The 23,677-nt window shown below is 46.1% G+C and overlaps 1 protein-coding gene across 7 annotated transcripts in view; it reads right to left on the reverse strand.

The window, feature by feature from the left end:
- CASZ1 (castor zinc finger 1) overlaps positions 1-23,677 on the reverse strand; it is a 266,799-nt gene that overhangs the window by 25,607 nt on the left and 217,515 nt on the right. For all 7 annotated transcript variants that reach the window (XM_050931813.1, XM_050931808.1, XM_050931811.1 and 4 more), the window contains 7 exons: positions 17,883-17,973; positions 15,428-15,592; positions 12,598-12,770; positions 10,926-11,794; positions 7,727-7,868; positions 6,290-6,353; positions 3,331-3,491 (listed from right to left, as the gene is read on the reverse strand). In XM_050931813.1, the coding sequence (XP_050787770.1) occupies positions 3,331-3,491; positions 6,290-6,353; positions 7,727-7,868; positions 10,926-11,794; positions 12,598-12,770; positions 15,428-15,592; positions 17,883-17,973 (1,665 nt within the window). The remainder of the gene's footprint in view (positions 1-3,330; positions 3,492-6,289; positions 6,354-7,726; positions 7,869-10,925; positions 11,795-12,597; positions 12,771-15,427; positions 15,593-17,882; positions 17,974-23,677) is intronic.

Below are 23,677 nucleotides of genomic sequence, written 5' to 3' on the forward strand. Positions count from 1 at the left end.
ACCGGCGCATGCCCCATCCTGACGCAAAGTCCCTTTAGGACCTACTAAGCCTCAAACTTAACAAATAGGTTGAAGTAAACTAGAGGGGAACTATATACAGTAATATTTGCAAGGCAAATGAATTCAAACGAATGAAAAGCAACAGCTCTAGCTGAAGCAGCACCAGTCCCATGCACCGTCACTGGCAGCAAGAAGGAACTGAGGGTTGAAAGAGCCAGTGGTGCCCTATATGCTGCGGCATATGCATGCCACTCCAGGGGGCACCAGAGCCAGTCCCCTACAGATACTGCTGAGGGAAAAACTTCCAGCGCTGGTGCATGTGGCAAGCACACACACCTAAGTTGAATGGACACGAGCAATCACTGGAAGAAGAAACAACTTTCTGATGCAGAAAGTGGGAGGCTCCAACCAGAAGAGAAGCCATGCAGGAGCTGCCTCTTGCCACCAGGGTGGAACTAATCAAGAAGGCAAGAATAATAGGGGAACCCAGTACCAGTGACTATGAGCTGCTTCGATTCACCATAGTGAGGAATAGCAGCATAAGGGTATGAGATTTCAAGAAAGCAAATTCCAAAATTGCAGGGACTTAAAAAACCTAGTGAGTAAGGTGCAATAGCAGGAAGTATTAAAACCTCCCTGGGTGTGGAAGGACTGGGGAATCTTCATAATTAAGGTGTGATAGACTACAGTTCCTCTGAAGATCAGGAAAGCAAAAACAAGCAGCAGCCTGTGTGGTCCCAGGTGGGGCCTTAAATATCTGAGGTTAAAAGAAACAAAAGTAAGTTTGTATTGGGAAAGGAAAATGACAGGGGATCCAGAATACATGGGGTCCGTTAAAGCTTGCGGGGAGAAGATAAGAGAGAGTGAGGCCCTGATAAGAGGAGCAATAACAGCACAAGTTAATGTAAACTAAAGGGGTTATTTTATTAGGGAGAAGAGGTACCATACTTAGGGAGAAAATAGAGCCATTAAAAAATGAGGATGGCGGGTTATGTCTCAAAAATGGATGAGCTACTCAACTGCCTTTTAAAATCTTCCTCTAACATGAAAAATAAAGACAAAGCAGATAGTTAGGATGAAATGAAGATCTTACAGAAAAGCAGATACAGGAATGCTTAGAAAATGTAAATATGCATAAATCAGCCAGTCTGGATGATTCTCATCTGAGAGCATGCTTGAATTAACTCAGAAATTTACTGGATTATGCATATCGAAGTCATAGAGAACTGAGGAGGTGCCAGAAGACTAGAAAAAATAAATATGGTACATATTCTTTAAGGAAAAAACAAGAGTGATCCTGGCAATTATGGTACCTCTGGTCTAAGTGTCTCTTCCCAGTAAAGTCATGGAACAAATATTAAGAGAGGGGAGAAAATCATTAAACATCTAGAGGATAAAGGAACCATGAGCAATAAACAGCATGGGGATTATAAAGAATAAATCTTGCCAAACAAATTTAATTGCTTTTTTTGATAGAATTATACAATTAGTGGATGAAGGGCTGCAATATATTTGGACTTTAGTAAAGCATTTTGATACAGAGTCTCACATATGCTTAAAATTAATTCAAATTGGCTTGGATGTGAACACTGCCACATGGCCTGAAAACTGGCTGAAGGACCATAAACAAAGAGTAATGACAAACTGCAATGTACTGGGCTGGAAGTAGGTATCTCATGAGTGCTGCAAGGATGAGTCAAGTTAGGTCTGATTTTATTTAACATCTTCATTAGTAATCTAGGAGAAGGAGTAAACAGTATGTTAACAAATTCACAGATGATACTAACCAGAGTAGCTGGAAGCACTAGTGCAAGGGAAGAGAAATAATGCAAAGGGGCCTAGAGAGACTGGGGGGGAAAAAATCACAAATTGAGGTTCATATTTGGAAAAATGCAACTAATACATCTGGGGGGATATTCAATAGGAGAGGAACCTAGAAGGCAGTGTTGCAATGAGAGACCCAGAGACACAGTGCACAACAAACGTGACACAAGTGTGCAATGTGAGATGGATACAAAAAAGGCAGTGCAGTTTTGGGCTGCATACACAGAGCAGGAACCTTACAGTCCTTATGGTGTGATGGCACTGGAGTAGGGGATCCATTTCTGGACACCTAAGAGTTCAGAGAGAAGCAACAAACCCCACATCAAACCGAACCAAACCAAAGGAACGAGTAGGAGCCCGGAGGGACTGATTTACAAAGTGAGATTCAAATAACTAAATTGCTATAGCTTGGATAAATGATGATATGCTACTAGTCTGTGAATATTTGAAGGGGGTAAATTCCAGGCAGGAAGAGGAATTAACTATTGTGGTTTAAGGGGTATAATTAGGAGAATTGCAACAAAATAAAGAAAGGGAAAATTCAGGCAGCATATCAAGAAAAAAAGTATCCTGACAGTGAAATGTATTAGGTAGTAAAATAATCCTCTAAGAGGCGTGGAGACAATTACATTGCTTCGCATAGTTAAAACTAGACTTGATAAAACACTAGCAAACAGACTGCAGGGATTGAGCTTGCACTGGCAGAGGCAGTTGGACTTCAGAGATCTTTCTCATCTTCAATGTTTACAATCCTATAATATGTTCACAGGCACTTGTAGTCAAGTGTGTTTTTGTCAGAGCACAAACCCATTCATGTCTGTTTGGGCATATCCATGTGTGCTCAAATCACGTGTCAGTCTGGGCACGTATGTGCATGTGTCTGTGTGGGTGAGTTCTATGCGAGTTCTGTTCCATTTTCCCTGCAAGCCTCCTTGTCGACAAGAAAAACAGTCCCCCAGAGCAAGAACCAATTGTCTGCACAGTGCCCCCTGGGCTCCCTGCTTTGTATCACTAGTCCACTCACAGAATCAGACAAGAGGCGCTAATTCCACAGCAAGTACTCTCAAGGCTACTGTGGTCGCCATGTATTAACTGTGCATGGTCTAACACTGGTTCACTGCTGAAGTGCGCAGCTACAGGATATCCGTAGGATTCACTGCCTGGTATACGGGGGAGAGTTTCAGAATGAATGTGCATGCCATAGCATTCAAGCCACATGAGAGTCTGTGCTGTTAGATACCACCCAAGGGACACTTGTGGCCCAATCCTGCAAGGTGCTGAGCACCTCCTGCAAGATATTAAGTACCTAATTCTCTCCCCTGCAGTCAAAGCGAATTGAGAGGGCTCAGTGCATTGCAGGGGATACTCAGCATCTCACTGGATCAAGACTTCAAATTCAAATATCATTGACTGCATTGAATCCAGGTGGGACTGTAAGTGGTCTTAAAACTTGCTACAGGAGGAGTTGGTCCCTTTGTGCAGGAAATAACTTCCCGCTTCCCTTACCTGCGCAAGTACATCTTCCAGGGCTCAGAGAGTTTCTCCTGAACAAGCGCCTTCACTGCTTTGCCCAGGTATTGCATTGGCTCACCAGCCCCTGCCTGGTTGCCATCTCCTTCTGTCTTCAAGCTTGGCAGGCTGCCAAGGCTGGCATTGGACTGGTTCATCTGTGGCAAGAACATAGACACAGCATCAGATACGGGTCACCGGCCAATCTGGCTCCACTCAAAAGCACACCATGAAAAGTCACGTTTTCAGGATTGAAAGGAAAGATCAAGCAAAAGATTTGCACAGGTTGCACATGGCTCCAGAATAAATCAATAACTCATCATTGCCCTTCTCCAGCACCCTTTATTTGAGGATCTCAAAGCACTTGGTGTGGAAGCATTATCCCCATTTTACAGATGGGAAAATTGATGCAGAAATAGGCCCTGCACTGAGAACCAGGTGGATGGATCCCTGCGCCTAAAGGAAAACTCTTGACTCCGTGTTTCTAGTACAGGATTGGCGCCTCAGTGACTTGAGCCCCATAGTGGCAGAGTCAGTAAAGGAAACACAAATTCTGGTTCCCAACCATCCTGCTCTAACCACAGGACGGCACTCTGCCCTATCAAATGACTGTAAGGTATATTTATTTAAAGGCTATATAAAATCCCAGTTCCATTGAAGTCTAGGGGAAAACTCCTAATGACCTCAGTGGAGTCATGATTTCAGCCTCTGTGTTTTATGTACAGACAGGGACGTGTGAATGTTTGTGTGTATTGAGAGAGAGAGAGAGAGACTCACTGATTCCAGTACAGAGTGCTATGGGATCAGGCATAGGTTGTACAAAAAAAAAAGACATATAAGCTGAAAAACTGAAATTACTTAATAATGCTTAGCCAGCCAACTTTATCTCCTAATAATATGTAGTGTAATGCCACAATTCAATCCTGCTCACCTACTCACATGAATAGCTCCAGTAATGTCAGTGGAACTCCAGGCACAAATAAAGTGCAATAACAGGCCCAAGCTTTGCATTTAGAAATCACCCCCCGCCCCCATCTGCAGATCTCAAAACCCTTTATAAACATTAATTAACTAAACCCGACAGCCACTCTGAATAAACTGCATAAGAACAGCCGTACATTATGGGATCCCTGGCTATTCTGAAGCTCTGTAAACACCCCCAGAAGGTGAAGCTACTGCTGCTACAATACATCTCTTAACTGGAGACGGCATCTCTCACCCTATGTCTACACTGCCGCTGAGAGTGAGCCTCTCAACCTAGGTAGACAGACTTGCACGAGTGTGGACACTGCAGCTTTGGCGGTGGCTCAGGATTTCAAGTCACAACTGGATCTGAGCCCAGGTGGCCAGCCTGAGTCTGCACCGGAGCCACAACGGCCACACTGCTATTTTCAGCGCACTAGCTCAAGTCCCACTAGCATGAGTCTCGCTCCCAGTTGCAGCGTAGAAATATCCTTAGAGGCTAGGAGTCAGAAATTCAGTTTGTCTTATTTCTCTGGAACCTTTGGAGCTCTCACTTCAATTTCCTGGAAGGGCATTTTTAAAAGAGAAATTCACACAAAGAAAGAAAGAATTCCTCAGTAAGGAGATAGACATTATAGAGCAGACAAAGGTGGGAGGGAGAGAGACACACAATCCTGTAACTCTTACTCTTGTGAATAGTCCCACTGGAGTCAATGGATCAGATTTTCCTTTGCCTTGCACTTTATGACACCATTTAACCCTGTGCATATGTTAAATTATACCGATCTGATTCACTAGTGTTTTACACCCATGCTGCACTTATTTTGCACAGGAGTAAGATGTCTGATTTGGGAAAGCACATAAGCAAGTTCTTAACTTTAAACATGTGCTTAAATCAATTGACTTCCATGGGACTTAAAGTTAAGCTTTCCTCAGCTGGGGCCTTAAGATGACTCAAGATGCCAGGCAATGGAGATTCTGACCCAGTGGGACTACTCTCAGAAGTAAGAGCTGCAGATCCAAGACCACAGACTATGGAGAGGAAGATATAAAGAGAGAGAGAGTGTGTGCGCATAACTATGTGATAAAGGAACCACTGAAAACCAAATGGAGGAAAAAGCAGAATGGAGGAGAAAAGCGACATACAGTAAAAACGAAAAAATGGAGAGTAAAAGGCCGATGGAAGAAAAGAGGGAGGAGGAGGGAGAGCACTAGACAAAGTCACTTTGCCCTTTCTTGAGGGTTATATAGCCTTGCTGGTTATAATGCCCAGAGCCAAGAGAATGGCAGTTGTTATGCCTCTAAAGCCTATCACACACTAGGATATTAAAGTGTGGCTCAGAGGCTGCCCTGATCGCTAATGCAGTTGTATACAGTAGCAAAATTAATCTCGCTGTAGTAAAATTTATCATGTGGAAGGGAAAAATATATTTGAGATGATGTATAATTTAAGGAAGAAAGAAAAAGAAATTGTGCATTATTTAAAGTAAATATTCCAGAGCGTGGTAGAACAGGCTCAGTCGGACACCATTACTCATGCCAGAAAGGCGGAAATTGATGATTTTTGCTCAAAACTTGTAATTTCATCTTTTTCTTCTGCTCTCTTTTGCAAAAACAAACTCACCCGCCATGAAACAAATGTTTTACAGTAAATAAATAAAATAGATAACTGTAAAGAGAGAGAGAGAGAAGTTGCCAGGTTCTAGAAATTGAATTTTTAAAAAATTCTTTCGAGCCCTCCTCCAGCTAGAAGCGATTTAAAAAAAAAGTGTCAGGGGCTGCAATATATTTCTTCAGCCAGTTCATTAAATTAATTCGTAAGCAGGGGCTCTGAAATTATACCCGATGACAAATGGTCTCAAAATTTAAATGGTACAAACTCATCTTATTAGAGGCAAAACATTAAAAAACAAACGCATCTCCCCCCCTTGCCATCGCGGCTTTAATTTCTCTTGGTGGGGGCAATGAAAGGCATTTGATGGATGGCTCTTACCTTATTCATAAGCGAGGATAAAAGAGATGAATTTGCTGAGACTGTGTGGCCATTTGATTCATTACTGGAATACACAAACCAATAGGGTTTAGTTAAGACGTGCACAGGGACCGTGAGCACTGAGATTAATTCTTTTCCTTTCAAATTGTGTCCTCTCCCCACCTCCTCCCCTACTTCCCACCTGCTGCATCTGGAGGAAGAGATAATGCCCATTCTCCCTCGGGCAGGTCAAGTTCTATATAGTAGCTAGGATGCAAGGGAAGAGGGTCTCAAGCTTCCAGAGATAAGATGGATCTCTTGGCCATTCAGTATTCCAGTTCATACCTCAAGTGTCCAGCCCAGCTCCCTCCTCATCACCTGATACCTAGCTCATTTCTCACTCACTCTGCTTTACTCTTTGTCCTGCCCCAGGCCAGGCAGGACTGTTAAAACACACATGCCACAGAACACTCAGGGCTCCTGTAACAAAACCACAGGGTGATAGTTGTGAATTGAGAAAGGCCCTCTCTGTAGTAGATGAAGAGGCACTGCAAAAAAAAGTCTAGGGTACTAGGGTACAATGTCTGAGACACTCACACAAGAGCAATCCAGGTATTTTTCAAGCATTAGCAGGACCTTGCTGATTACAACAACTGGGACAAAGTCTTTAACTCAGGCCTGGTTGAACCTCAGCATGGAGAGGAAACCACACGTGTTGCAGGCTGCCCTGGTTCAGCAAGTCCCCTAAAGGCCATTCATTCCACAATGCAGTCCCTCTTGGAAAATGACCCCAAAGCTCTTGCTCTCAGGCACTGTTGGATAGGTGCTTCATGAGTCCCAGAATACACCAACATGGCTATCAAAAACTGCAGGGCTGTAAGGATGTGCTAAACATCTGCAAGGATGAGCGACACAAGTAGCTGTTTCATGCTGATGATGTTTCTCCAACAGTTTCCTTGCTTCAGCCATGATCCAATGCCCACTGAAGTCAATGGAAATACTCTCATGAGTGTCAGCTGGCATTGGATCAGGCACTTAATGGAGACACATCATTAGTCTTCAATCACATATATGGTGTTGACGGTGGTTGCAAAAACACTATGCTGGGGGAAGAAGGTTGGCCAGAGGCCTGTTGGTGTTCTGACTTAAGGGAGGATGTGTTCCAAGTTACAGGGGCTCTCAATCCATAAACAGGGCCCAGTGAAGTCAATGGGAGTTTATGAGTGCAAAGAATGCCATCGAGGACAAACACCTTATGCCATGGGAAGCTGAAGCAGCCATCCAAGGCTCACTAAAGCGCTTCACTTTGCAATGTACAGATTTTTCTGACTCAGCACAAGTTAGCAGCCACAGGTAAAACAAGTTAGATCAAACTGTTCTCCCTTGTGTTACTGGATGCGAGAATGGCCTTTGAGAGCCTCAGTGATAGAGCCAAGTATCCCGGCCTCTCCTTCTCACCCGTGATCTTTCACACTCAGATCCAGGCTGTGCTCCTGCAAGGAATCCTGGGTCGCCGGGGATGAGGACACCACACTCTCCACAGGCTCCTGCTTCATTTGAACTGGATTGAACCGGCTGGGAGTCATCAGTTGCCCGTTCCCTGTAGGAGACAGAGACCAAAGAGAATCATGAAAAATACACGAATTAGTGTCAGAAAGAGGCGATGGAGGCAAATAAATGAATTAAACCACCACCACCAAATAATGGGAGAGAAGAAAAAAAAACAAGTAGGGGGAAGGGAAGCACTCGGGTTGCTGGTCAGCGTTTATTGCTGGGCTGACTTGATGGGTTCTGACGTCCACTCCAGCATGGAAATTCTTCAAGTGATAATTATTGCAAAATTATGTCAAAGTTGTCCAGGCTACGGGCCCTTTAAAGGAGAAGAGCGGAAGACGCGTGGGGGAGACCTGATTCTCTGCACAAACTGTCATAACTAATTTGCGGGGCTGCCTCTTAAGCGTTTATTAAAGACTCTGTTAATGCTGAGGCAATGTGGCAGCTTTCGACTGCTAGTCAAGCCCCCTTTCCATTCCCCAATCTCACTGTTGCCTTAGCGACCACTCTGGCCCTCCACTGAGCATGCCCAGAAGGAACATCTGCTGTGTCAGGTCTATTAAAGCTGACAGCCAATCAGATTGGTTCAAACTGCGTGACCTCTCTCCCATCAAGTTGTCCCAACGAAAGGGGGAAATATATATATTTTTTAAATGAGAAAGATATGAAATATATAATTTTTAAATGAAGGGAATGAAACAAAAGGAGGATGGAAAAAAGAAAAAATGATGGGAAAGAAGAAAGTAAGAAAAAATGAAGTAGAAAAAAGAAGAAGAGGGGGATAAAGAAAGGGGGGGAAAAGTTGCTGACAGGAACATGTCCGCTGAGCTTTTTTCCACAATCCCCAAGTGACTAAAATATTAATTTACCCTCAGGCACTACCGCTGACGGTGAGCTGTTTCAGACAGCAAGTGGCATTTTATTAAAAAATAAAAGAAATAGTTCCCTCGATGACCTTTCTGTGTTTTAGGAAAGAATTATTTTAATAATGAGGGGAAAAATATTTCAAAGTTTTCCCCCCCTTTTAACCAGATCACGTCATTCTTATCTCTTCTTCATTAAGCAAGGACTCTTGTTTGAGAAGGAGGGAGGAGGCAGAGGTGACACACCCAGACCCAACCAGCTTGCCTCAGGCACCAGACATTGGAAAGGTTTTCAATGCCTTGAGGGGAGAGAGGAATTGTGGGAGCAGAGTGTGATGTCGCTGGGGCCTGCAGGCCAGCTCCTACTCTTGGTCACATCAGTGGAAATCCAAAGGCACTTGATTGTTTTCAGTTGGGTTACTCTGGATTTATAGCGGTGTCACCAAGAGCAGTCTGGCCCTGTTCGTCAGAAGGGGCCTGAGATATTCTGGCTGAAAGGGATGGCTAAAAATGAACTGTCTACTTAGGTTCTAGAGGGCAGCAAAGAAAGGTTTCATTAGTCCCAGTGGGGGGATCCACTCTGCCATGGATTCATGGTTCCTTGCAGACTGTCAAGGGACTATGTGTGAGTAGGATGGGAGGGAAGGAAAGCAACCTGCCTGTCAGACCCAGGAAGGTAAAATGTCCCATCTGAGAACACAGTGGTTCCTAAGAGGATCAACCAGATGCTTCAATGGGAGAAGCTCATCCCCTCCCCCAAGCCAAGAAGAAAGAGAAAAAGGGAGATGAGGGAGTTAGAACGAGCCACAGTGAGAAGAGAGCGCTGGGTGGGCTGGACGGCTCACAGGAGTACACCTCCTGGCACAGATCCAGAGCTATCACTGTTGTCTGTCCTGTAATTACCGCAGTAGAGGTGCAAGGTGAGGGGGAGAGTCTCATTCGGTGCAGCTCAGCTCTCACGCTCGCCTGAAAAGCTGCTAGATACAGAACCCTCTCTGACTCCATTTCCCCTCTGCCTTTCACTGGCTTCACAGTCCTTTCCCCCTTTCCAGGCCAGCCCTGCCTTCCATGGAGTGCAGCCTTCTTTCTTACGCAGAACAACCCAGTCACAGCCTTCTTGATGCTTAACGGATCATCTACAGCAGAGGTAGTCAATAGCCAGACCACGGGTCAAATCCAGGCACTTTTGAATGGACCCCGAAATCTTTTTATTTACTTATCATTGTTATTTTTTATTATTGTCTCTGGCATCTGGACCTTGACTGTACCTTTACCAAGAAATCTGGACCTTGCCAAACAATAACTGACTACCCCTGCTACAGCAACAGACCAAGCAATGAAAGGTCCTTGCTGCTGTCCTTTTCCCCAGGCCAGGTCCAGTTTCTCTCCTAATACTCCTCATCCCTGCCCTGTTTTCCTGAGGAGCAGAAATTCAACCTCACCAGATGCTCCTGATGAACTGAAAAAGATTCTGATCAGGGGTGCATGTCGGCAAGGTCTCTGGGGGCATGGCTGGTGCTCGGGACACCAATCAAATGGCAGAGACAGGGCTCAGAAGTCCAGCACAAGCAGCTGGGGGCGGGGGGGGGCAGGGGAAGAGAAGGGAGTGAGTCTGAGGGGCAAGAGGGCAATGAGCGGTAGGATCTGCACAGATGAGTCCACCCAATATACAAGAAACAGAGGGGGGTAGGGAGGGAGCTCCATGTTGGGCTGTGAGAATCGACTGGGTCTGACTCACCCTGCTCTCCTGTGGGAAGGAGGGGAGGACAATGCTGCCATCAAGACCCAATGCTCGGATCCTCAAGATGGACCATGGGAAGCGTGTCTCGAGTATGCTCTGTAACCCTGGGACTCCGGTGATTTCTTTATCCATTTCCATTTTGAATAAAATGCCCCTTGCTTTCCAGCCTACAGTTAGATGGGGAGGGAGGCACCACACAGGAGAACACTCCTCCTCCAGGGCTAAGAGGAGCCTGGCTCTGTGTAGGCAGCAGCTTCTGCTCTCCCGGCTACGTGAAGACATCCAGGTTCCACAGAAACCCCCCAAGCCAACACTGTACCTTGGCACCCAATGCTTTAACTGGACAAGGCCGAATCACTTCTCCCAGCAATGCTCTTGTACAACCTCCCTATTGCCAGCGAGTGGCCCATTGAATAGACCCATTCTCTCCAAATCAGATGTCTCCAACTCTCCCACCTTTTACCCAGCTCCAGTGTGATGGGAGGGCTGGGGAACTCACCTGCTTCGAGCGCCATGGATGGCTTGAGGGCTGCCGCTGCCAGCCTGGCCATCATGGGTGAGATCAATCCTTTGCTGGCGGAGATCCTCTCCATAATAGATGCTGCTGCACCTGGGGAAGAAGTGGCTGTCGGCTCACTGGACCCTGAGACGGCTTGGGAGGGGGAAGTGGCAGCAGTAGAGGATGTTGGATTGGTGCTGGAGGAACCAGCAGTCATTAGATTGGCTGAGCTGGTGGGATGTGGCGTGGAGACACGACTGGGGATGATGGGGAAGTAGGAGCTGGCCGTTCCGGGAAGTGCTGAGTTGGCGAGTGCCAGGGCCAAAGGTATATTGCTGGGGAGGGCCTGGGAGAGCAGGCCAGAGATCTTGGTGGCCGGTGGCATGCTGTTGGTGGGCTTGCAGGCCTGAGAGGAGGCAAGCTCAGCAGCGGAAGAAGGTGCAGCCGGGATGATGAGGGAGACGGAAGACTGCTGACTGGTAGGGGAGGCACTCAGGCTGGAGTTCTTAGAGCTCATGGCAGAGAAGTCAATGAGGTCATCGTTGCTGGACTCCTCCTGCTCGTTATCCTTGGCTCCCAAGAGGGAGGTGGGGAGGCCCAACACCCCTGAGCTGCGGATGTGCCGGCGTTCGTGCTTGCGCTTGTGGGAGGTCATCTGGCTGGTGGAGGTAAAGGTGAAGCCACAGCCCGCCCGAATACAGTGGAAGTGGTTGGTGGCCTTGCTGTAGACGCAGCCCTCGTACTTGCACTCCTCATACTTGTAGAACTTCTTGAAGCCGTCCTTGGCGTAGGCATCATCCTTGATGTGGTAGCTCTTGTGCTTCTCAATGTCGCACTTGTTCTTGAAAGTGAACGTACACCCGGGTCGCCTACAAGGGCACAGAAGAGGGTGGGAGGCTGTATGAGTTGGGAGCACCACGGGGCTGCCGCATCACTTGCCTCCTCTCTGGGATGAGGTTTGGGATCAATATAAAGTACTGACCCCTGATAGCAAGAGACCTCTTGACCCCTCTTAGAGTTGGCTTGGGATGCACCAAGAAGGGCCTTTCCAGCCAAGGGAAGCAAGGATGCGACCAAATACGAGAGCTGGGATAATGCCCTCACTCTGAAGACTACCCAACACAATAGAGGCAGGGATCCAGCCCTGCCCACCAGTCATCTCAAACAGAACACGAGCCCAAGGCAGACTGAGGGTCATTCCTAGACATAAAAATAGGCCCTAGCTGTGCCTTGATTTTCTCTCAAATGATATGGATGCCCAATGGAGTCACTGGAAGGGCACTCAAGTAAATGAAAGCAGAGTTTGGCCTTAAATTAGGACAGCTGGATGGCTGGTCTCTAGACAGAACAGTACCCCTCAATGACGACCTTTCAAGCAAAGGTAATGTGGTCTCTTTCCTGAGAGATTTCTATCATAGATTTCCCAATGGGCACACTTGCCTTGATTCATCAGGGAGAGATCAGGGTGTCTCCTACTACGAGAGCTCTCTCCAGATTACACCCACTCTGGAGTTTACGTCCTTTCAGGAAGATGCCTGGGAGGTTCACATCCAGAAAGGCCTTCCTGGTAGGTTGCCCCACTGTGTATAATCCTCAGGTTATGACTTTTCAGAAGGAGGCCAGCAGATGTGCATCAATAAGGTAGGATTTTTGCCCTCCCCCACTATCTCACCTGCAGTGGAAGTGAGTGGTTTTCTGCCCATAGAACTGACAGTCCACGGTGCCACAGTCTTCTGTAGCTCGGAACCGCTGGAACCCATCATTGATCAGCTGTGTGTTCTTCTTGTGGAAGTTTTCGTGGGTCATCACATCAGAGGTGCTGGTATAGACCTTGTTACAGCCCACCTGCCCAGGACCAAGGGAAAGAGACATCAAACCATCCCAGCAGCAGCCTACTGTTTTATTATTAGTACCAGAAGTAACACACACACAAGCAACACAGAGATATTTTAATTGTATTTGTGCATTTCCCCTCAGTACTGAGTCATCGCTTTGGTTGCCAACCTAAGGACTGATGCTACAAAGAGTCTAAGAAAAGCCTGAGTCTATAGGGATGAAACAATTAGAACAGGAGAAGAAAGCAGAGGATTGGGGGAGATGTAGAGAGATTAAGGCTACTGCTCAGGGACAGGGCAGGGAGGGTCCTGTTCCTGAAAAGAGCTGGACAGACTGACAAATACTGTCATGACCCTTTGTCATCTTGGGAAGATTTGGAGAGACTTAGGGCTTCTACTCCAGCCCTTTACCTACTTGTGGAGCACTGGAGAGACTGGTGGTTACTCATCTATTCATTTTCTCTCTCTGGGAGATGAGGTGGTGGAGAGCAAGCTGGACACAGCTCTAGGGTCTGTTCTACTCTAGCTAGACACAGACCGGAGTGGAAATCCCAGTCAGTTGGTCACCAGGAACCGGTGGCTTTTCCCCATCACGCCCCAACATTGTTTGCTCAATGATTTTAACCTTCTGCAGCGAGTGGGAATGGTGTGATGAGAACAGAATGCTGAAAACCTGCCTGCCCCCGGGCAAAGCGGGCAACTTTGCCATATTGAGTAAAAAACAAGTGGAATCTGAAAACACCATCACCCCTGCTGAGCTGCTGACAGCGGGTTTTATTTTTTCCCTTTCTTCTTTTGCACAGTGTGTGCCAACGCCTGCACCATCTCAGAAGTGAAGAGAACGAAAACACCACCTCTCAGTTCAGCCCAGGTTGATTCAAACAGGCAATAACAAATACCCAGGGGGGGGAAAAAAAAAGGATCTCCAGCTATTTCCAATATAAAAGAGCCTCTCTCTCTCTCCATGCTGACACCTTGAAAAAAAACAGACCCTGTGCAGCATTAAAAAAAAGAATTAAACAAAAACCTCCTTAGGAATAATTTGCAATGCGGCTCTTGGTGTTAAAGCCTAAAAAATGTCAGTTTATATAAACAACTAACTGAATTTTATCCACACCAATTATGGACATAAAGAAAAAAAACATGAGGTGGATGGCACAAATCCTGCCATTTAAGCAATATTCATTTTAATTGCAAGTTTATGTTCTGACACCTTTCCTGTAAGACACTGCTTACATGGTCATTGACTTTCTGGAAGGGAGTGGTCACGGGGCTAAATTACCCTTATATAGAGGCTTAGATAGGGGTCTTTATTGAACCTCGGAGTGGCTGCAGACTGAGTAATCTTGATTGCCCTTTAAAAATTAAATAATTCCCATCCTAGTCAACTCAGCAGGAAACTGCACAAGGAAAATACAGGAGAAATAGCATTAAAATGTCCATAGCAGAGACCCAAATGAAGCCCCAATTTCAGCAAAACACTAAGCACATGCTTACGTCCAACCCTATTCAGGACAGCACTTAAGTGCCTGTCTAACATTAAGCTTGCGCTTAAGTCCCATTGACGTCAAAAGCTGACTTGACTTAAATATGTCCGTCCCTATTCATTTGGGCATGAGTTTAAGACCCTCTGGCTTTACTCAGCCTTAAGCACATGCTTAACTGCTTTGCTGAACTGGAGTCGTATGACTGTAGAATAATCCAGAAGTGGGATTTTAGAGTAGTAAAAACTTATGAGGGTGTTTGATTATTTCCTGTGTGCTTAAAAATTCCATAGCAATGTTTTAGGTGCTGATTCAGTGTATCCCCATTCCTACTCTGCTTCAGGGCTGATCCCACTCTAAGAGATGGATAAAGTAACCAGGGTTCCAACTGCCTCTGGGCTAGAAAGGGACAAAGAGCTGAAAGTTCTGTCTATGTGGTAATTCCAATTCCTGTAACACCACTGTCAAACCATTTGCTCTTGAAATTTAACCACATTCCCAACGTAATGCCCAATATCTCTCAGAACTTCTCCTCTAGCAATGCTGGTGAGGAAGGCAGAGCTGAGGTTTCCTTCAAACCGAGGACCATTAATATTTGATTGTCCTAGCAGCTGGCTACAAAGGAACTAAATCCAGTTTTAAAGGACAGATGTTGTGCAGAGAGAGGCCATATATCAAGGGAAGCTGTGGCAGGTCAGATGATCTGTTTGGGCACAGGAAGTGGCACTCTAGAGAGACTTCACCACTTGTCCCGATACCAGTCCCACAGAAAGGGATCATCTGTGTGGATAAGTCAGGTACAGAACGGAGGAGAAACCTTAAACCCAGCCCCGCCAACCCAAAACCAGACCATTGCCCTTCTTACAGATCAGAATCATGCTTGGCAGGAGAAGGTCCATGCAAACTGAATATAGATTCTTCACAGAGGTGACTGAACCAGAAAGGACCAGGAGAGGCTACATTTAAGCTATTGGAAGTTCTTCTTTAAAACAGTTTGCTGTAGGAGAGGCTCCTGTCCTCCCTAAAAGGCAAGTGTTGGGTTGCCAGAATTTCAGGATCCTTTAGGTTTGCTACAGAAAGGGAATGGGTCAGGTCAACTGGCTCTGGGTTCTTCATTCTCCCTACAGCCTGTAATCTTTTCCCCAGCCATGTTGCTGCCTTCTCCCCAGTCCAGCTGTGTTACCTGCATGCAGTGGTAGTGTGTGCTTTTCCCATTCAGGTGACAGCCATGGTAGTACACGCTGCAGTCATCCAAGGGGCTGAAGCGCATGAAGCCATGCTGGAGGGAGTTATCACGTTTCTTGTGCATGTTGTAATGCCGAATCACATCCTGTTTACTAGTGAATCTCTGGGGAGACAGAGAGAAAGTGAGACACACATATGAAAGGGGTGGCTGAGGTGAGTATTTCTGGGTAACTTCCTTTAAAAACCCCTTATACTGCAGATTTACAGTTCAGCCATACAATGCATTTGACACCCCATGAGGGTCAGGTTAGATTAAAGGAGAAATCTGTTTTTTGTTAAAGGGACAATATATGCAAACACAAACTGTTTCAGTAACTATAAGGCAGGAGTGAAAGATACAATAGTCTCATGTCCAAGATGTGCTTTCTGCAGTCTTGAACATGATTCTTCTGATATGATTTTAGCTGCTGCTCTCTGAAGAGCTGCTACAGCTGGAAAGGAAACCAGTGAACTATACCTGCTGTAAATGAATAATCCCAGTTTTCAAATCACTCGTGCTAGGGGTTTGCAAGACACTGGCTACTAAATCCATGTCAAAAGGAAGAGGGGAAAAGATACTTTGCTCTCCTATAGTGCCTTTTCCATCTAGAGCTCTCCAAGTATTCTACAAACATCACTGAATTTTAGCCTCACAACCCCCCGGAACATAGGCAGGTTTTTATTAAGAAAACCAGCTTTATGGGGAAACTGGAGGCACAGAGAGAAGTGACTTGCCCCTGATCACACAGAAAGTCAGTGGCAGAACTGAGAATTGACCCTAACTCTCCCTGTTCCATGCCAGAACCACCAGACCGTCCCCTTCATCCTCTGCCTACTTGAACTAAGGAACTGGTGCCCCATTATCAATGCAGACAAAGTGCCTTTAATACGAAGCTTTTCATTTTTATTTCCCATGTACATTGATATTCAACAGTGAAGGTGTGAAAGGAAATCTGATTTAAAAAAAAATCAATAGCCATTTATTGTGAGGAGTGGTTGAAAAACCCTGTATTCTAATATTTAGCAACTTTTCCAGCCTCCCTTTACAAGAGACAAATGATTATTGCTTCCACTCTGTACTCCTATAATATCAATCCTGATCATTCCATTGGTATTGGCAAGGGGATATATGGATATGGATTTCAGTAGGAAGCCCGCGGAGGCTAGAGGTACTATTTCCCATGGCGTACGTACAGGATTCCCATTGCCAATCACCGTTAATTTGTGCCCATTTATTACAGAGCGTTACTTATTATAAACTATATCTCAGCCATAAAATAATTTGCATTTTAAAAAGCAGCCTAAATCCTTATTCCCCTGTGAGACCAGCCAAGCTCCTTTGCAAGCAGCTCCTGGACTCCTTGGGAAATAATTATGAGGCCAATCATAATAACAGGTTTTTCTGTCTTTCCATCCTTTGTGTCCTCCCTGCTCTCTGTGTACAGAGACCTCTGTGCTGTGATTGAGACTCTCCATCTGATCGTCCCTGTCTGGGTCACTAGCAACATCCCAAGGAAAAGCCCCAGTCTGATCTATTGAAACTAGGGTGACCCGATTTTGGGGACAGTCCCAATTTTCTTATATAGGCTCCTATTACTGCCCACCCTCGTCCCGATTTTTCACACTTGCTGTCTGGTCACCCTAATTGAAACCTGAAGTTGAACAGAGTGGAGCCAAACTGGTTTCCCTTGCTGTGGTCAGACTCATTCCCCCAAGACCAAAGTGCCTCCTTAGGCTGGGGCAGGAGTCATGCTGGGTGCAGAGTAGAGGCAAACTCTGGGATTTCCCCCCCTCCCCCGCCCCCACACAGTCTGACCACAGAGATGGCAGAGCCATGCTCACAGACCTGGAAAGAGGGTAAACAAACACAGCATGTGACTCAGAGCTGGCTCGATGTTGCTACTCTGGCAATTCTCCCAGCAATTACTGCACATGCCCCTTCCCCCACCCTCTCCCCAACCATAGATCCAAGGCTGCTGCTGGTCTTATTGGGTGTTTTGTTGCTGCTACTGCTCTTATGTTGCATGGACAACCGCAGAGACAGACTGACAGACAGCATGCCTTATTTTCAGGCCAAATTTATAGCCAAATTTATCTTCCTGGCTGCGCTGATGTAAATCTGAAGTAACTCCTTTGACTTCAGCTGAGCCAGATCCTGCTCTTGGTTACACTGGTGTAAATCTCACTGATTTAGATTAAGCTAGATTCTGCTCTCAGTTATAGTGGTGTGTATCTGGCTAGGCTGTTGTAACTGGGAACAGAATTTGACTCCAATAGTTTCAAATTGTATCTCCCGCTCTTCCCAGGACATGGAGAAAGCAGATGATCTGTTTCATGATGGAGTCCTGTAGGCTGTATCCCTTGACAGTAAGGACAGGCAATGGGTTCTGGCAGTTCATGTTCGCCCTGTTTACCTGATAGTTGCACTCCGGATCGAGGCAGTGGTAATGTTCCCGGTACTGGTATGCACAGTGTATGTGTCCGCAGTGCTGACTCCCAGAGAACCTGGAAACACAAGCGAGAGAAAGAATGAAACTGACGATCTCTGAGGATGATGACTGAAAATCAAGGTGCAAGTGAAACAAGTTTGGCCTTCTCCCTGTCCTCCTGCAGTGCAGTCTACACCTATCTGTCACCTCCGAGTGTACCGAGGAGACATGAGACTCCTTGGAGGCAAAGATTCCTATTCTCTCTGTCCCCAGGAAAAATGCAACTCCTCAGTGATACTGAGCTGAAGGAAAGAGGGTCTTCTTCCAGTTAGAAGCTCCATTTCTAACAGGGTTTTACATTGTTACATCCCAAGCCGATATCATTGCTCAGCTCTTTGAAATTGACCTTATTCTCATCCCACCCCACTGGATCACTCCTGAGTCTGGTGCGTCTCTTGCTGCTACTCTCAGGATGCAGGGATGCAAAGTTTTGACACGCCATTTTCCAAGAAATCACAGCAGATCTGGAACAAGAAGTCCATTTTGGAACCTGATCAATTTTTCCCCTCCACCCATAGCTAAACATCCTTCCCCCACTGTCCCATTCCTGCCTGTCCTGAGCTGAGGACCAGAATCTAGGACATCAGATCGAGGGAGCTGTAGTTGGAGCTGTGAAGAAAGCACTACCATTCTCAGGCAAAAGCCAACACACCAGAATAAAGGGCAAGACAAAACAGAGGAGAAGGCCTGAGGGCTGCAGAGAGGTTGCAGATAGGTGTGCGGTTCTCGGCTCCTTTGGAGCAGAAAGACTAAAGGATTGCAAAGGCCACTTGTTGCAGCAGGAGAGAGATGGGGCATAAGCTGTAATGTGCCATATTTGCATTTCAATTAAGCAGGGTGCCAGCAGCTGCTTTTCCGCTACACCATAAACAAAGGTGATTTTTTCTTCTGCCTCACTGAGAGTCCAAGAGCAGCATACTTGAAATTAGAGTGTCTCACGGCGGCACAATACAAGATAATAAATGGGGGTTACTTATGCTTTTGGAAGTGGGGAGAGAGAAACACGTGATTCTTCTTCTGCAGGCTCATCTCTGGGGGGCAAATTCTGCCTCCTCTATGCCCACAGAGAGCCTGAGGAGAAGCAAAACCAGTGCTCTGAGTGTGTTTAATGACCCTGCCCAACTGTCCAGGAGACTGAAGTCCTCTCTCTACAGAACAAGGCAGCAGCACTGCAAGCTTCTCCCAAGCACTGTGCTCCAGCCTGTTGTCCTGCAGGGGGCCTTCCCCAGGGGTAACACAGAAGTATCCATGGTCCAATCAGTCCTTGGCCTCTGCTGAGACTGCCAACAAAAAGCGGGGGGCAGTAGACGTAGGTTTTATGACACTTGCTGTGGAATAAGGCCCACCAACTCATATCACAGGAGTCACAGAACAGTCATCACATAGCTGCAACTTCTGGTCAATACCTGGGCAGGATTTGAACGCGTGACTTAGCAGAGAGAGGCTGCTTAGCCTGCTCCAGCCCTGAGCCACACACCCTCTATTCCCACCTTCTGTGACTCAGACAAGGCTGTTCCTCTCCTTGGTGACTGGTTGCTCTGGAGTTTCTGTTTGGGCATGAGAAGAGAGACAGTCCTAGCCGATGCTCTAAAGGCACAATGCCAGGCAAGCCTACTGAAGTCATAGAATCCTAGAAATGTCAGCCTGGAAGGGACTTTGAGAAGTCATCAAGTCCAGTGCCTGCGCTGAGACAGGACCAAGCAAACCTAGACCATCCGTGACAGGTGTTTATCCAACTTGTTCTTAAAAACCTCCAGTGATGGGGATTCCACAACCTTCTTTGGAAGCCTATTCCAGAGCTTACCTACCCTTAGAGTTGGAAAGTTTTTCCTAACATCTAACCTAAATCTCACTGGCTACAGATTAACCCCATTACTTCTTGTCCTACTCTTCAATGGACACAGAGAACAATTGATCACCTCTTTATAACAGCCCTTAACATACTGAAGATTATCATCAGGTCCCCCCTCAGTCTTCTTTTCTCAAGACTACATATGCCTTGTATTTTTAACCTTTCTGCATAGGTCAGGTTTTCTAACCTTTTTATCATTTTTGCTGCACTCTCCGAGACTCTCTCCAATTTATCCACATCTTTCCTAAAGTGTGACACCCAGAACTGGACACAGTATCCACCTGAGACCTAACTGGTGCCAAGTACAATGGAACAATTACCTCTCATGTCTTACATATGATACTCCTGTTAATGTACCCCAGAATGATATTAGCCTTTTTTGCAACTGCATCACATTGTTGACTCATCAATTTGTGATCTACTAGAACCTCAAGATCTTTTCCAGCAGTACTACCACCTAGCCAGTCATTCCCCATTCTGCAGACGTGCATTTGATTTTTCCTTCCTAAACACAGGACACTTTGCACTTATATTTACCGAAGTTCAATGGACTCTCCCAGGGTGTCCTGGGCAATGGCTCCAGGAGGGAAACTTGCCACATGATGTTATATGTGAGGGAACAGAAGTCTGATGCCAGGTCCATTTTGGATGGCAAGTGCATCAGCTGGCTCCAGGAAGGGAGAGAGAACTGCATAGTGACATTGTCAGAGGCAGAAGCAGAGGATGGGCTTGTACATGGGGGATGGTAAAGATGGGTATTATCAAATTCACCAGGGAAAAGCAAGGGTGAAGAACCCACCCATGGGGAGGGAAGAAGAAAAGAGAGACGGGAGAGATGCTGGTGGCAGGCAGTGACTTGATATGAAAAAAACTGGGTGCATAGTCATGAGCTTAAGATGCCTTTTGGCTGTCACAACAGATGACAACGATTCAGAGTATTAATGGGGTGCTGGGTCCAGCAGGCACTTGCTGTAGGATGGATAGGCTACACCAAAAGGGAAGGGAGTAAATGACTGAGGGATGGATAGAGTTGTGGACCTCTCTGCCCTCATAACTGCTGTGCTGCCACTTTAAACTGATGTCCTGTTGGAATCCCAGGAGCCCTAAAAAGCACCAGGAGTGTTGTACAGCACAAGAAGCTGTGGTTTTCAGACACAGAGTACTGGGTACACGTGCCAGAGCTGTCAGGGGTAAACCTAGCTTGCAGAAGGAAAGGGGCAGGTGTCTGAGGAGGGGAAGAAGCCCCTCCAGAAGCCAGAATAATAGAAGGAAGATGCCACCTGAGTATGTGGCATGGTCAGCAGGGAGGAGGTAAACTACAGAATGATACATGGAATGCAGAAGTCTAAAGGAAAGAGAAGAGAGAGGAGGAAACCTCTAGGGAGGTTTCTTCTCCCCACCTCACTTCAGAGGGCAATACAGTCGCTCTGGATGGGCGACACTGCTAAGATGCCCCAGACTGCTAGTGCAACAAGACTAGGAAGTAAGCAAAAGACAGGGAGTGCTCTCCTTGCCAGGGAGTCTCTGGCATCAGGGCTTAGCGGAGACATAGCAGAGACAGAAAATCAAGTGGGGGGTAAATCCAAGGGTTTTTAGAGGGAGGAGAAGGGAGGAGTCAGGAAGAGTGAGACCAGAGATGCTGAATTGACTCCAGGTGGGCAATGTTTGTTCTGGCTCCAGTTGTTACTACAAAGGTACTATGAAGCATTGGATATAGTTGGGCAGTGGTATGAGGCAACAGCCCAAAATCAGACTGTGAATGACTAGCATATAGGAGATTACCCTCAGCTTGGGGCTGGTGTGGAAGCCAGGAGTGTCTCAGTGTGTGGTGAAGAAGTGATAAGATGGGAGGTAGTTATGCCATGAAGGATATTTTTGGGTAAGCCTCTCCCAATAACGATGACCGAAGAACAGTTGGCCATCGTGGACAGAGAAAGGAAATGTGAAAGGAGAGAGACTAAAACATGGATGTCCCATTAAATAAAATGTCTGCATCTAGGGAGGGGTATGAGAGCATATTTCTTTGAGGAAAAATTAATATGATTCCTAATATTCTTAATTATGTATTTGGAACCTAGATATTACAGTGATGAGAGCTTAAGAAATGTCATATGATAGATTGATAGATAGATATATTGATCGATCACAGGCTCTCAATCTGGAGGTCATGACCCCCCTAGGGGGTCTCAATCAGATCCAGGGGGTCACAAGCACCCTCCCTTTATGTATGGCTAGATTGAAGTGGGGGAGAGGGGTGTCACATGATGGAAAAGATTAAGAGTCAGTGTATTAGATAGATACTAGTACAGAGAATGGATACCATAGATACCTTAGACAGTGGGACAGATTGATGGATAGATATAGATATAACAGCTAGATTGGTAGAAAAAAATACCTGAGATAAATCAGATAAGATACTTGTAGACAAACTTGTAGAGAAGATACTTGTAATTCTATAGGTAAATGACACAGACAGCTGAAAGACTGTCCCGTGGACATGTCTCCTCTCAGTCACAACAGAACAGATCACTACCTATCATTCACAATTGCAAAGCATCCCCCTGGCAGTTGCTGCAATTGCTTCCAAAGAAAAGTAGCATTAGGAGGGTACACGTGTATTTTGGGCTGTCTTTTAGTGCAAGTTAGCAGTGAGAAATAAGTAGGAACAGTCAGCACCAAGTGACATAGCCAGCTCTCTGCAGACCACCAGCAGCTGCTCCACAGATTACAACCGAGCACATGAAAGAACGAAAGAACGAAAGATCTGTAATTGGCAATAAGGGAAGAGCTGGAAAAGAGATAATCAAGACAATGAATTTTACTGAGTATATTGTGGAGGAACGTAGAAGAGCTGGATTGCTTGAAAGGGATAAAGCAGTGGAGGGAAGGGGACTCAGAGAGGAAACATTCAAAGATAAATTACCATCTGCTCAAGGGTTCCACATGTCACCCAGGACTAGGACTGCACATGAGAAAAGGCATGAGAGAGAAGCAAGAAAGGGCAGAAAGGCATGAAGGGTAAAACAAAGGGGTAGGTGGGATGGGGGAGGGGGTGCAGGAAGGAATGATACAGGGACAGGATAGGAAAGGGGATTAAAGAACCAAAAGTTTCAGATTGCCAGACCATGCAGCAAAGCTGAGCTGGAGGATGAAAGGGAGCCGGGGCAAAGAGCAGCAATAAATAAGGCATTTCTGAAGTACATAAGGAAGAGGAGGTCAATTGTGAAGACAGCAGGGCCTTCAGGAGATGGAAAGGGGACTTAATTGACAGAGGAGATAGACACTGCTAAAAAATTAAATGACTTCTTTGCCTCAGCATTCACAAGGGGAGATGGGGACAGATGTCAGAAGCAGACATGCCTTTCCCAGGGGACAGAGAAGAAATACTGCAGGAAATCAGGATCACGCCAGAACAGGTGATTGAGAAATTGGAACAAACCTTAGCAACAGTGGAGAAACAAACCAAAAGGCAAATGATGCTGGGCTGCAAACAAAGGTGTGTAACAGGAAGGAGAAGAAATGAGGCCAGCCCTATCTAAAGGGGACTTGCCTGACTAGGACTGGAAAGGTGACTGCAGACCTGGCCACCTTGTCATTACACATGAACTGCTGCAATAGATCAGGCCCATAGATCCATCCAGTCCAGAGTCCGGTCTCTGACAGTAGCTGGCACCAGCAGCTTCAGAAGAAGGTGTAGGAAATACCACAGTTATGGGATACCCTGCTCATAGGAACATTTCGTCCCAACCCTGTTGGTGAGATGGGGAAGTGAGAACAAAGGATAACGAGTGAGATGCAGGGCTGGAGAAGCCGACCTGCACTGTGAGGCAGAGAGGAGATGAAGATAGGACCTCACTGAGATACATGC

Source organism: Gopherus flavomarginatus, chromosome 21 (assembly GCF_025201925.1).
Source record: "Gopherus flavomarginatus isolate rGopFla2 chromosome 21, rGopFla2.mat.asm, whole genome shotgun sequence".
Lineage (NCBI taxonomy): Eukaryota > Metazoa > Chordata > Testudines > Testudinidae > Gopherus > Gopherus flavomarginatus.